This window comes from Thamnophis sirtalis, unplaced genomic scaffold, assembly GCF_051295495.1.
Source record: "Thamnophis sirtalis isolate CommonGarterSnake01/CBP01778 unplaced genomic scaffold, rThaSir2_p1.2 scaffold_11, whole genome shotgun sequence".
Classification (NCBI taxonomy): domain Eukaryota; kingdom Metazoa; phylum Chordata; class Lepidosauria; order Squamata; family Natricidae; genus Thamnophis; species Thamnophis sirtalis.
Window position 1 is genome coordinate 44,580,947 of NW_028261391.1, and position 13,011 is coordinate 44,593,957.

General features: G+C 39.7%; 2 protein-coding genes across 2 annotated transcripts; one reads left to right on the top strand and one right to left on the bottom strand.

Moving 5' to 3' along the window:
* The first annotated feature begins 30 nt into the window (after positions 1-30).
* On the top strand, positions 31-6,954 carry EXOSC1 (exosome component 1). The gene is made up of 8 exons (XM_014066545.2): positions 31-168; positions 1,668-1,783; positions 2,392-2,466; positions 3,499-3,587; positions 4,066-4,099; positions 4,872-4,922; positions 5,003-5,087; positions 6,089-6,954. Exons 1-8 carry the CDS (start codon positions 141-143, stop codon positions 6,193-6,195), a joined length of 585 nt encoding a protein of 194 aa, XP_013922020.1. The 5' UTR covers positions 31-140; the 3' UTR covers positions 6,196-6,954.
* A 346-nt stretch (positions 6,955-7,300) lies between these two features.
* Positions 7,301-11,959, bottom strand: PGAM1 (phosphoglycerate mutase 1). Its single transcript, XM_014066570.2, has 4 exons — positions 11,726-11,959; positions 9,441-9,715; positions 8,309-8,489; positions 7,301-8,144 (listed from the first exon to the last, which is right to left on the bottom strand). The coding sequence occupies exons 1-4, from the start codon at positions 11,865-11,867 to the stop codon at positions 7,975-7,977; spliced, it is 768 nt and encodes a 255-aa protein (XP_013922045.1). The 5' UTR covers positions 11,868-11,959; the 3' UTR covers positions 7,301-7,974.
* Positions 11,960-13,011: the final 1,052 nt, after the last annotated feature.

A 13,011-nucleotide genomic window follows, 5' to 3' on the forward strand; every position in this document is an offset into this window, starting at 1 on the left:
TCCTAGTTACAGTTGCTCTGCTGCTGTTCGGAAGAACGCGTGCTTGGAGGAAGTCACGTGAGCCTGGAATCGGCCAATGGAAATTCCAGCCACCCGCGGGGAAGAGGCGGCCTAGCGCGAAGTCCTTTCCGTAGCCCGGCATGGCTCCTGTGCGCTACTGCGTTCCTGGTGGGTGACTGGGAGAGGGAAGGATGGGAGCCGTTGTAAGAGGGACCATTCCCGGGTTGAGTGCTAATTTCCTGGGCTCAGCTCCAGAGAGCTTTGTGGGGCTGAATTGGGGGCTCTGTGAATTGGTTTGTAGGAACCGGATTGGATTTGTTAGGCGCCGGTTTTAGTTCATAGAATATATCTACGAATGTAACTGGAAGGGATCTGATAGATCATCCAGATCAACCCTCTGTTCAGTTGAGGAATCCTCTACTTTCCACAACAAATGGTCATTCGACCCTGTCTAGCAAAGGAACATTTCGCGGTTCTAGGTGGAATATTATACATTTTATAAGTCTTCACCATCTATTCTAGCAGCCTCTCCAGTGGTTTAGATAGATGCTTCGGAGAAGCTTTCAACCAGAGCACTTTGTGTACTTGGATTGTGTACTTGGATTTTCAGAAAACCTTTACAGTTCTTCTTCAAGGGCTGTTGAGTAAAATTAGCAGCCATGGAACTTTCCTACAGGGTTGCAAATTAATTAAAAAATCAAAAGCAGAAATTAAAAATAAATTGGATTTTTTTCTGTGAAGTAAGAAGTGAATTCTACAAGATCCCATGCGAGGACCAATGCTTTTAAGCTTAATTGTTAATCATCTTAAACATAAGTATGGAGCTGCCCAAGTTTACAGATGATACTAAAATACTTAGGATAGTCAAAACCAAAAGTGATTATGAAAACCTCCAGAAGAATATGTTTAAAATGGATGAATATCTAATTAAGTGTGATTCAATTTAAATCACTTTTAGGCAAAATACCATAACTGTACAGATACACAAAAGAAATTCCAGTTGACACTAATCTTGGAATCTTAGTGGATACCTCTATGAAGATGTTAACTCTTTAGAATTGATAAAATACAGCATTTTTCTATATAGTGCAAAATTATTTTGTGGAATTTATTTCAGGATGTGACAAAAATAATTTATTTGGATGTTTTAATGGGATTAGATAAATTCATGTATGACATCAGTCAAAGGCTTCCAGTCTTGAGATGTATTGTCATATCCCAATTAGGGACTACATGCCTATAGGTATAATACCATCTGTTTGAAAACACTTCAGAGATTTTTCCTTGGTCATGGTGAGAAACAAACTGTTGGATTAACCTTTGGCCTGATCCAGTTGGTTTATTCTTGTGTTCTTATGTTTTTCTTTACTCATTTATTCTATCTATGGTATCTATTTTTTGTTGCACACAAACTTATGCACGTGTCACAGAGGAAGTAATTTCTAGTGAGAGCAATCAGACATGAGTGTTTAGAACAGGGGTGTCAAAGTCGCATCATGGTGTCACGTGACATATTGTGACTTTTCCCTTTGCTAAAATGGGGGGGGGCATGGCCAGCACATGATGCATCTGGCTCGCAGGCTGCAAATTTGACACCCTTGATTTAGAACATGAGAAGATGTGGCAGTCGGAAAATAAAATGTTTGGGCTTGTGTTCGGTTTCACAGGAGAGCGACTCTGCAGTTTAGAGGAAGGAACCCCTGGGAATGGTACCTACACACGCCATGGTTCCATCTTTGCCTCTTTGGCTGGTTGTTTCATAAAGAAAAGTGAGAATGGCATGGTGAGAATTAAGTATTTCTGCATAGAAATAACTTCTTAACCTCAGTTGTATCTGGGATTTCAGTTGTAAGTTGTGCACCCATGTCAGTGGACCTGATTTTATTACCATTTTTACAGCTGTCATTAAGCTAAACATGTAATCATTGTAACTCTAAATCACATGTTCATTAAATGAATCATATAATTATAAGTCTGATTACAGAAACAGCAAAAGATGCTGGAAACCAGTAAAAATAACATAGCAAATTGTGGCCACATGATTGCAGGACACTGCAACCAGTTGTAAATTTGAGCCTGTTGCCAAGTGCGCAAAATCCAGTCATATAACGGAGAAGGGGGAGAATGCAATATTTTACAATAGCCAGAAGTCTTTTATTGCCTGTAAAGCACCCTTTCCAAGAACATTATAATTTGTGAAACATCATTAAACAAGGACTGCATGTAGTGGTGTGCTGTGGATGATAGTGGGGTGCGGGATAATGATAATGATTTCATGCTTTGAATGACTTGACATACTGGTAATCCAGAAGGGGTTGGACTTCAACTTATCTTTTGGTGGTAGCTCAATACTCAATGCTGAATCATGCTGGTTTTTCACACTCCCTACAGCTCCCGGTAATCTCTGTGATGAGAGATGTGGAATCTCAGCTACTGCCTGATGTGGGAGCCACAGTGACTTGCAAGGTAGCATATTTATCTAAAAATTTCATTGTTATTTTTAATCCAGGTATTAGTGTCAAGAATATAAAAGGTAATATAAATAGATAGAATGCCATATTTACCCATAAGTGAAGAGTAGGGTTTTTTCCCCCTACAGATCATTCATCTTTGGAAGCTCACCTTAAATTTGTTAACAGTGTGATGAATGAAACAAATTGCCATATTTTTCAGTGTATAAGACGCACCTTTTTTCCTCAAAAAAGAGGCTGGAAATCTGGGGGCGTCTTAGACACTGAATACAGCATATTTTGCCTCCCACCCACCCCTTCACCAAAGTCGCCGTGCATAGCCCTTAGGAGCCTTGCAGAGTGCTCCTGGGGGCTGGGGAGAGCAGAAATGAGTGAAAAACAGGACGTTTTTTGCTCAAATTTGCCCCCCCCCAAAAGCACTCTATAAGCCTCCTAAAGGCTATGCATGCCCTTTTTTTTGACAAGAACGAGCCTGTTTTTGTGAAAAACGGGCCATTTTTTTGCTCATTTTTGGTCCCACCCCACCTCCCAGGAGCACTCTACAAGCCTTCTAAAAGCTATTCGTGCCCCCCCTTTTTTTTTTTTTGAAAAAAAAGCAGGGAGGTCTGCAGTGCAAAAACCTTTTTTTTAAATTTGCCTCTTCAAAATCTTGGTGCGTCTTATACTCTGAAAAATACGGTAGGCTTTTGTCTAATCTTTCTGTGGTATTGGTTAAATGTGAGATCATTTTCCCTACAATAAAATGAGTATGTAAAACCTAGATCCCAATTATAATCATAATATATTGCCAGTGTTGCTGTCTGCATTTATTTTTACATGTTTTTTAGTTGGTTAGTCCCTGCATTCAATATTTAGTAGGCCCACTGTGATGTTGCAGAAAGAAAAGGCTTATATATCCTAGCTTGGAGGTTAGCTTGGTTATTTTCACTATGTGGAACTGAAGCATTATCGATTACAGTCCTTAAGTTATAAGAGAGAACAGATTGTTGCTAAAAGTTGCTTTCTCTCTTCCTCTTTTCCTCTTCAGGTTTGCAGTATTAATTCTCGTTTTGCCAAGGTGCATATTTTGTATGTTGGTTCTACACCATTAAAATCCCCATTCCGTGGAACAATACGGTATGAAGAAAACTTGTTTGTGGACATCTTTTGAAGGTGGCATTAGAATAAGCCAACTACATTATGTTAATACTCCATCTGGTTCTCGTTGTTGATATTTGATAATGAGAAATGGAAATATTGTTGACTCTAAAGCTCTGCTGATTATAATCTGTTCATATAATTAGCTAATTCCTCTTTCTAAATTACATTATTACACAATATACATGTTTTATTTTACTTATTTATTAAATTTATTGATGGTTTTATTGATGCTCACTTTACCAGAAGGGTAACTCTGGGTGGTTTACAATATTACAAAATAAAATATAATAAGCCCATATGCAGTAAAAATATAAACAATCCACTGTAACTGAAAGATGGGATGGGAGGGAGTAGGATGGGGAGGGAAGATAAAGTCACTTGTTTTGTAAGATTAGTTGAAGAGGTAAGAGAGGAAAATGGCAAAATTATGGTTTCATCTTCTCTTCCATTATAGGAGAGAAGATATCCGAGCTACAGAGAAGGACAAGGTCAGGTGGCTTTATATTTGGTTATATCAAATGAAGAAAATATGGCAGAAAAATATTTTACATTAATGTGTATGAACATACAGAAACGTTCAATCATTTTATTCCACATGTATTGGTATAGTTTTCAGGTGATGGCTAAAACATGCTAGGAACAAAAATGAATTCAGTTGCCTATTTGGGGTAGTGATTTGATTCCTGGTGTAAGAATACAAATGGTTAACAGCCACTCATTCAGCAACCACCTGACCTTATAGTGGCACTGAACAAGCGATACTTTATGACCAGTCCTCAAAGTTCCATCTGTTGCAGCTCCCCCCTCCCCCCCATGCTTATATAATCATGATCACTTTGCAAATTGCCTGGATTTTGGACCATTGGTTGTGATTTGCAAACATCCCTGCTGGTTTCCTCTAAGCAAAGTCAATGAGGAAGCTGGCAGGAAGTCTGGATCACATGAGGTCTGCCTTAACTACCCACAATAATTTGCATAATGGCAATAACTAGAGTGCTGGGAATGCCATAGACCATGCTCAAGAGTATGGTCATATGATATTACATTTACATCAGTGATAGAAATTCCAGTCTCAATTATTGTGTTTAAGTGAGGGCCACCTGTATCTTACTTCAGAATTTTTTTAAAATGTCATAATTATTTCAAACCTTTCTTAATCCAAGCTTCATTGCTCTATTTTCCAGAGACATTTGTCCTTTGAAATTGTCCTCGCATTTTGACATTTGCTTTCTTCTTTCCTCCTACTTTATATGCTGATAGATAGAGGTTTACAAGAGTTTCCGTCCAGGAGATATTGTTTTGGCCAAAGTTGTATCCTTTTTCTGTTGTTATCTTTATGCCTACATTTCTATGGAAATTTTCAAACATTTTTCCTTAACGTGTGGGATTAGATCTCTTTAGGGGATGCACAATCAAATTATTTGCTGACCACAGCAGAAAATGAGCTCGGGGTAGTGGTGGCTCATAGTGAAGCAGGTAAGAACAATTATCTTCTGAATACATTGAAAAAGCATAGATTAAATGTACATTCTGGTACCTTTTTAAGTTTCAACACTCTGCAGAGGTGATTTTGTAGGAAATATCATTTATGCTGTGTCACTATATATAAATGGGAAAATCTAGAATAATACCATGTTTCCCCCAAAAATAAGACACGGTCTTATTTTCTTTTGATCCCCGAAATAAGTGCGTGGCCTTATTTTCGGGGAGGTCTTATTTTTGAGGTGCAGGAGGCGGCAAGCGTGGTCACCTCATGGCCACTGCTGTGTTCCAATATTTTTGGGGAGGGTTTATTTTCAGGGGCGGGGGTCATTTTAGCAGATGCGCTCAAAAGCCCAATTCGGCTTATTATCCAGGGAGGTCTTATTTTCGGGAAAATGGTATTGTCCACATAAATAGCTGCTTTTCAGTGTTCAGATGAAAGCTATTCTTGAGAGTCTCGTTTTGAACTGGAATTACAGGTAATCTTCAACTTACGACCACAATTGAACCTAAGTTATGTGAAGTGAGAAATTTCTTAAGTGAGTTTTCTCCATTTTACGTCTTATTTTCATCACATTTGTTAAGTAAATCACTGCAGTTCTTAAATTAATAACAAAATTGTTTAAATGAATCTGGTTTCCTCATTGACTTTGCTCGTCAGAAGGGTGCAAAAGGGATTACATGGCTGCGATGCTGCAACCATCATAAATCTGAGTCAGTTGTCAAGCATCCGAATGTAAATCACGTGATCATATGGATGCTGCAATGATCATAAGTGTGGAAAATGGTCATAAGTCATTTTTTTCAGTGCCGTTGTAACTGAAGAGTCACTAAATGAACGGTTGTAAGTCAAGGACTATCTTTCCTGAATTTAAAGATAGGCAGGTTGTGACAATATCAGAAATTAATTGCAGGGTAATTTTCAAAGGGAAGTGATTTTTTTCCCCCAAGAGGGTGGTATGTCTATATAAATATTGATTTTCTTTAAATTTCAGGTTTACAGATGGTGCCAATCAGCTGGTGTGAAATGCAGTGTCCCAGTACGCATGGCAAGGAACTGCGCAAAGTAGCCCGGGTTCAGCCTCAATTTCTGCAGACATAGTGAAAAGTGCATACACCAAAACATACGACTAGTAGCAGAAAACATTAATCCTAGAAGAACCAGAGGAAGTTGAAAGAAAAAGAAAGCAACTTCAAGAATGCAGCAGAGCTTTTTAGTGAAGGACATCGTGATTAGAACTTTTATTTTGTAACCTAATTTTATTGTTTTATAATTCAGAAAACTTTCTACTCTGATTTCTGCCTTCAATTGAAGCAGCTAAACTCTGTTTTAGAAAAGCAAAAGGACAAGAAAACAATCCATAAAGGCTGACTTTTTCTCTTGTATATTACAAGTCACTGGCCTGCCCAGGAAGTAAGCCTAAATCAATATCCATTTCTCTTCAAATATACTTTAATTGAAAGCCCTTTTGAATCTCAAGTTGTCTCAGTGTCGCAAGGAAAGATGGGATAAAAACTAGGAACTTGATGAAAAAAAATGTTAAAACTATATTTTGGCTTATGGAAAAATTTAATTTACATAAAATGTAATGTTTTGGGAAGAAGTAGGCTTTCCTGCCAAACTACTGAGGCAGTCTATAAAGTGGCAGTCAGTCAGTCTCTGGCATATAAAATTTTGCAACTCTGCATCTTTTGACAATATATGATAGCGAGATATGCAAAGTCCCAAATAATGCACATTTCAATATCCTTCCAGTGCTCAAACTTTGGAATTGTTTCCAGGAGTGAATACAAAACGTATTCTTGACCAGAATTTCCCCTCCCCCCCAATAAAATCCCACATCAAAAATGTTTTCTTCCACCTATCCATGTCCGTGTATTTCCTGTACACATTTTATCTTATTTTTGACATCACCTGTGATGCACAATGTTTTTCAGGCAAAGTATTGTTTACAGCATTGGAGTGGCATTTGAGGAAGCACACAAATGAGTCCCCCCCCCCATATATTTATTCTGATCCAGCGTTTTGGGAGTGTGGCCCCAGACAGGTCATGTATCTGTACTCCTGGTTTGAATATCTCCCTCTCTCACACAAACATTTGTTTCACCTACAATTGGCAATTCAGGTGATGTTCTTCACTGGAATAGTTCAATTTCTTAATACTATATTACTAAGTCACTTTTACAAGTAATACAGACACAGCAGCTATTGCACATAATTCCTTTATTTTACCGAGACTAGGGCAAATTCAGCCATTGTACAGTGAAATTAGCTCTAGTGTAAATCTGCCATCCAAAAGGCAGAGACAACCACACAGACTATGGGGTAGAAAAGCAACATGATACACAGTATCAGGGTTTACTGGCACTACACAAAGTTATTGGATCACAGGTGGAAATTCCAGAGTGGGAGCTAGTCCTAGTCTCACCCTTCCTACATTCAGAAGGCAATGAAATAAAAATTGGCTTTTCATCTAGCTTAAGTGAAATGGCATGCTGCTTATGCAAAATAAAAAATTAAAAAAAACTAAAAAATGGTCCTTGCAACCACCCTGAATGGCAAAACGAAGTGAAGCAATACTTGACTAACTGGAGTTCTCACATAAAAGACAGCAAAGGTTCCCTTGAGAAAACCTTGGTCTCCCCTTCATTTCAGCAGCACTGAATTTCATTGCTTTGGGATTTGTTTCTGTCAGTAACCCTGCTGATCTATGGTCCACACCTAAAATATCTAGCCAGATCCTGCTGGAGAAATGTAAATGTTGAAGGATAAGCCATGGCTCTCATAAGCTTCACCATCTCTGGCTCTTCAGCCCTGTCCCTTGAGGCATGTGCTAGGAAAGGGAAAGAGGGGTTATACTACTGATTACTTTGCCTGCCCTCATTTCTTAACTTTGCCCTGAGCTGCCACAGCTTCCATAGCTTTACGGACAGTCTCCTCATCTCCCAGGAATTGCATTGGCTTGATAGGCTTCAAATTTTTGTCCAGCTCATAGACTATTGGTATTCCAGTGGGCAGATTGAGTTCCATGATTGCTGCCTCAGACATTCCTGCAAAGAATAACATATATACATGAAAATATATGACAAGGTAAAAAGCTTTATTGTATTATCCCATTCAGGACCAGTTACCAGAGAACTTTGGTTCAACTAACTTTCTAGACTGAGTCAGGCTTAATTAGTTTTTGTTCCCAAGTTACAAACAGAATACTCACCTTCTAGATGTTTCACAATGCCTCGGAGACTGTTACCATGGGCTGCAATGAGCACTCGCTTGCCTTCCTTGATCTGAGGAACAATTTCTTCATTCCAGAAAGGCAGTGCCCGGGCAATAGTATCTTTCAAACTCTCACATGTAGGTAGCTGATCTTCAGTAAGATCAGCATAGCGGCGATCCTGGAGAAGGAAAGAAAGGCAGCGGCAACTTAATCACAGTGATTGATTCGTGTTTTCTCAAGACTTGTTATAGACTGCTGTACTTCAAAAAAATGCTTTAGAAAAATTGTGCCTGAATCTACCTGCTCACTTGACACGTTAGGCACTTAAGAGCTTGCATAGGCTATTGTAATATTTTTGTAATTCCTGCTCAATTATATTTTTAGATCTGTGCTACTGTGACTTAATAAATATTTCCAGCCATGTTAGGCAATAAATAATTTTAAGGTGTCTAATGAAGTTGTATAACATTAAATAACGCCTTAACTTTTTACCATCTTCAATCACTGAAAAATTGTTTTCAATATCACTCATTATTGGATTCATACCTTATCTGGATTGGTTGCCTCTTTAGTAGCCCTATTCACAGTTTAATTGTACTATGTAGCTTCCTGGTGAACTAGTCTTTAAATATTTAAAATAGTATCCTACATTAATTATATTACCAAAGTACATGAAAACGTATTACAGTTTAAAACAGCATGTGAGGTCAATGCTCTAGCTATTTCTTAATTCATTAACAAATATTGCATAGGTGGAAAATTTTGCCAGCTTAAGAATAGCCTTGACTGTTCCCATCCATAAAATACAAACATTCATGAAAGGCCAATGTCAATGATTAATTGCATGAAAGCAATCTCTATTCTAAAATTCTGCTAAAAAAATCCAGTATGTAATCATATCCCACATGGCTGCCTAAACAGTGGGCCAGTAAGAATATTGTATGAATAGAGGTATTAAATGAGATAAAAGTGAACTACAATGGAACTATTGTTTGAGTCAGAAATAATAAAGCAAAAAGCAATTGAAATTACAGTAATTACATCCTAATCCCAGCATGACAATTACTTTAAAATAACCTCAAAGAAACAACTATCTTCATCAGATTAATGGATTAGTACTTCATCTTACCTTGCTAATGGTGCTATAGAAAGGGTGATCAGGCTCCATTGGAGGTGGAGGGATGTCAAAGGAACGCCTCCATATCTTGACTTGGGCTTCACCATGTTTAGCAGCTGTCTCAGCCTTGTTAAGGCCTGTTAGACCACCATAATGCCTTTCATTAAGACGCCAGGTCCTCACTACAGGTAACCACATTTGGTCAAGAATATCCAGCACAGTCCAGAGGGTCCGGATGGCCCTCTTCTGCACAGATGTGAAGCAGATGTCAAACTCATATTTAGCATCTAGAAGAGCCCAGAAAGAATACTGTAACTCATTTATCTTTACCACAATTATTACTGACATACAATTAATCATCCTGACTCATTTAATCTTTAGTTCTGAAGTGCTCCAAACATTGTAAAATAGCATATTAGTATGGAATCCTGATAAATTTACATTCGTTAATCATTTGCCATTATATCTAAAATGAGCACTGATAAATTATTTCAATGCAGGAGATGAATGGGCACAGGGATAGAGGATTAAAATTTCCTTTTTTAGAAGTACTCTGGAGCCTCATGCCCTCCCTCATTCTTGCCACCAGCTCTTTGAAAGGACATCCATCTGGTATTCTCCCAGTCCTAGTCTGTGATGAAAGGGTTTTCACAATCTGAACTGCCCTTCCAGCAAAGAAAAAAAAAGTGTGTATGTTTGTATGTGTGCTTCGCTACTTGCCAGAATCTGCTAAAATGAAAGGTGTAATTAAAAAAAAAACCTTATTTATACAGTACAACATGCACACATCAATATTAGAACTGTTGAACTTTTTATTCCTTGGATACTATAACACTGAATTGAAATAATCTTGCTTTAAATAGTATTCCCAGGAAAGGCCAAACTTACAATTTACATTCTATTCAGATGGGCTCTCAAGTCCATCAACAAATTAAAAATATAATTTTAATATTCATATTTTAATGCATTAACAAAAACTTTCTACAGATTTTATAATTTGCTGGAGAAATCCGATGAAACTTTGGGGAGATTCCACAGCTTCATCCTGAGAGGACTGGGGTTCTCTTTCAGGCTTTGAGATTAGTAAACTAAAGAGCGGGATTAGGCTGTTTCTTGAACCTGCAAGGGTGCAGGTCTTAAATATTTCCTGGCCCTCCCCCACTTCCTGTATTGGGCACAAACTCGCCTTTCTCTGTTGCAGCACCGAATGACTCAGCTTCTACTACATTTCCTTAACAAATTATCACCCAATTGCCAATGCATCTAGATTCTAGATAGTCTCACTGCTGGATGCTTTCCTTGGAAATCAGTAAGATACTATTGTGCCCTCAGGGGCAGATGGAAAAATAACGCAACTCAAGGAGACTGCCAAACATGACAGTTGGGAAGGAGGGAGGCTCTTAAAAAAATAGCAGCCACCATCTACTCAAATTAAAACGACCCTTTAAAAAAAAATACCGAATAGGGCTTTTTTTTTAACAATCAGAACGTTTTCTTCTGTTATCCTGGAGTTGAATGTCAGGTAGCCCTAGCAAAACCACCAAAGGGTTCGTCGAGGCTTGGCAAAGGGCTTGCCGGAATCACTGAACTCCGAAAGGGAACAGGACCGGGATCCGGCTATTGGGAGACTCCTCCTTTTCGCCTCCGGCAGGAAGGCCCCCTTCTCGCCTTTCTCCGCCGACAGAGACGAGGCTGATCGCACGTGCCCAGGCAAAAATCTCTCTCGTCTTTTGTCCTCTAAGCAAGTTCCGGCGGTCGCGACAGAACCTGCGGGCGCCCCGGGACCATTTTCTCTAAAACGCCCAGCTCTCTCTCCCTCCCCCCCCCAAAGCTACTTCGGTCCCCCATTGCCCACGCTTAGCGTGGGGAAAGGGAGCATTTTTGCATCCGCGAGCCAATTTTCCCCAAATCCCCCCCCCCTTTTGCATCTAATTCAATGACACCGGGGACACACGGATGTGAGTATGAATTACTTTTCAAGGCAAAAGCTTGGCCCGAAACACTAAGCCCCCTGGAGAGGGATTTTTTTTTAAAAGCCCACATCAGGTGGTTAAAGTCAAGAGAATTCTCCCTCCCCCGTTATTACAGGCTGCGTTTATGACCTTTATATACAATCCAAAATTATCCACCCTCCACCCCACCCCAATTTCAGAATAATCCAGTCCCCACGTTACACCCCCCCTGCCCTCCCGCCCCAATTTTCTCGGGGTGAAAAATGAGCAGAGGCAGCCCCGGCAGTCGAGCATCAACGTCCCCGTCGCTCCCTCCATCCTGCCCGCTTCCTCCCGCATCTTCACCTCTCAGCGCTTCGCCGCCGCGCCGCGCTTCTTCCTGCCCGGCTGGGCTCAAATCCGCATCGTACCAGCCACTGAACCGATTCTCTAGGTTCCAGGCGCTCTCGCCGTGCCGAACCAAGACGAGCCTGTAGGCAGCCGCCATGCTCTCAATCGAAGAGACTGAACCGGAGTGCGACGCAAGAGAATCAAGGTTCCTCTCACTCTCCCAAGTAAGGAGACTCTTTAGCGGCTAGGGCGCATGTGCCGAAAGGGGAGCCTCCTATGACTGTAGGAGGCAGGCGTTCCCGTAATCTTCCAATCTGTAGACTCGCAGTGAGATTGCGGGTTAATTTGGGTGACTCCCACTCAATAAGGGAGGGGAAGAAGGTTCTTCGTTAAATTTACTCTCGATGCAGTGTTTGTGGGCCACGCACGGAAAGAGCTGTTTGCATTATTGCCGTTAAGACTACAAAAATGCGCTTAGAAGGTATAGCCTCATGAAGCGCATGTAAAAAATGGCGTGGCGTCAGCTGATGAGTCGCGATTCTCATTTTGCTCTGAAAATTTCCTAAGGGATCGGAATGTAGCACACAGGCAGAAATAATAAAAGATAGAAGCAACAGAGCATCCTATAGCGTGGTGAATGTCAGCTACATAAAATCCATAAATTGCACACAAAAATAGCCACTAGCCATTAAAGGTTATCAGAGACAATAGATCTGCTTTAACTTCGATCAAATAAACCAAGTTTATATTCCTTTTATGTCTAACAATTTTGGTCTGTAGTATCCTCAAATAATATGCTAGAACTTGATTTCTTTTTATTTTTAATTTGTCCCTCCTCACAAGATTCTTTAAAGCCTTATCAAGAAGCCTCTTTTGTAAATTCAAGTAGGAAAATTATCCAAATCACTTTCTGGATAATCAAATATAATCAGCGATTGGACTTCTGTAACACACTCTATATGGGTCTGCCCTGAAGACCATTCTGAAGGTCCAACTGGTGCAGAATGCAGTTGGCAAATAGTACAGATACCCTTGACTGCGTTTGTTTAATGACCATTTAAACTAGGCATTGAAAATGTGACTTATGACCATTTTTCACACTTTCATCTGTTGCAGCATACCATAGTCATGTGATTAAAACTCAGACACTTGTCAACTGGCTCATATTTATGACATTTGCAGTGTTCCAGGTCATGATCCCCTTTTGTGACCTTCTGACTAGCAAAGTCAATGGGAAAGCCAGGTTCACTTAACAATCATATTACTAACTTAACTGCAGTAATTCACTTACTAATTGTACC

Excerpts from the sequence above, each read along its gene's own strand:
- EXOSC1 (XM_014066545.2), top strand. The coding sequence starts at position 141 with ATGGCTCCTGTGCGCTACTGCGTTCCTG. Across the intron at positions 169-1,667 it reads TGTGCGCTACTGCGTTCCTG|GAGAGCGACTCTGCAGTTTA; the intron begins GTGGGTGACTGG and ends TCGGTTTCACAG. Across the intron at positions 5,088-6,088 it reads GGTGGCTCATAGTGAAGCAG|GTTTACAGATGGTGCCAATC; the intron begins GTAAGAACAATT and ends TTTAAATTTCAG.
- PGAM1 (XM_014066570.2), bottom strand. The coding sequence starts at position 11,867 with ATGGCGGCTGCCTACAGGCTCGTCTTGGTTCGGCACGGCGAGAGCGCC. Across the intron at positions 9,716-11,725 it reads CGGCGGCGAAGCGCTGAGAG|ATGCTAAATATGAGTTTGAC; the intron begins GTGAAGATGCGG and ends GGGCTCTTCTAG. Across the intron at positions 8,145-8,308 it reads CATTGTGAAACATCTAGAAG|GAATGTCTGAGGCAGCAATC; the intron begins GTGAGTATTCTG and ends TATTCTTTGCAG.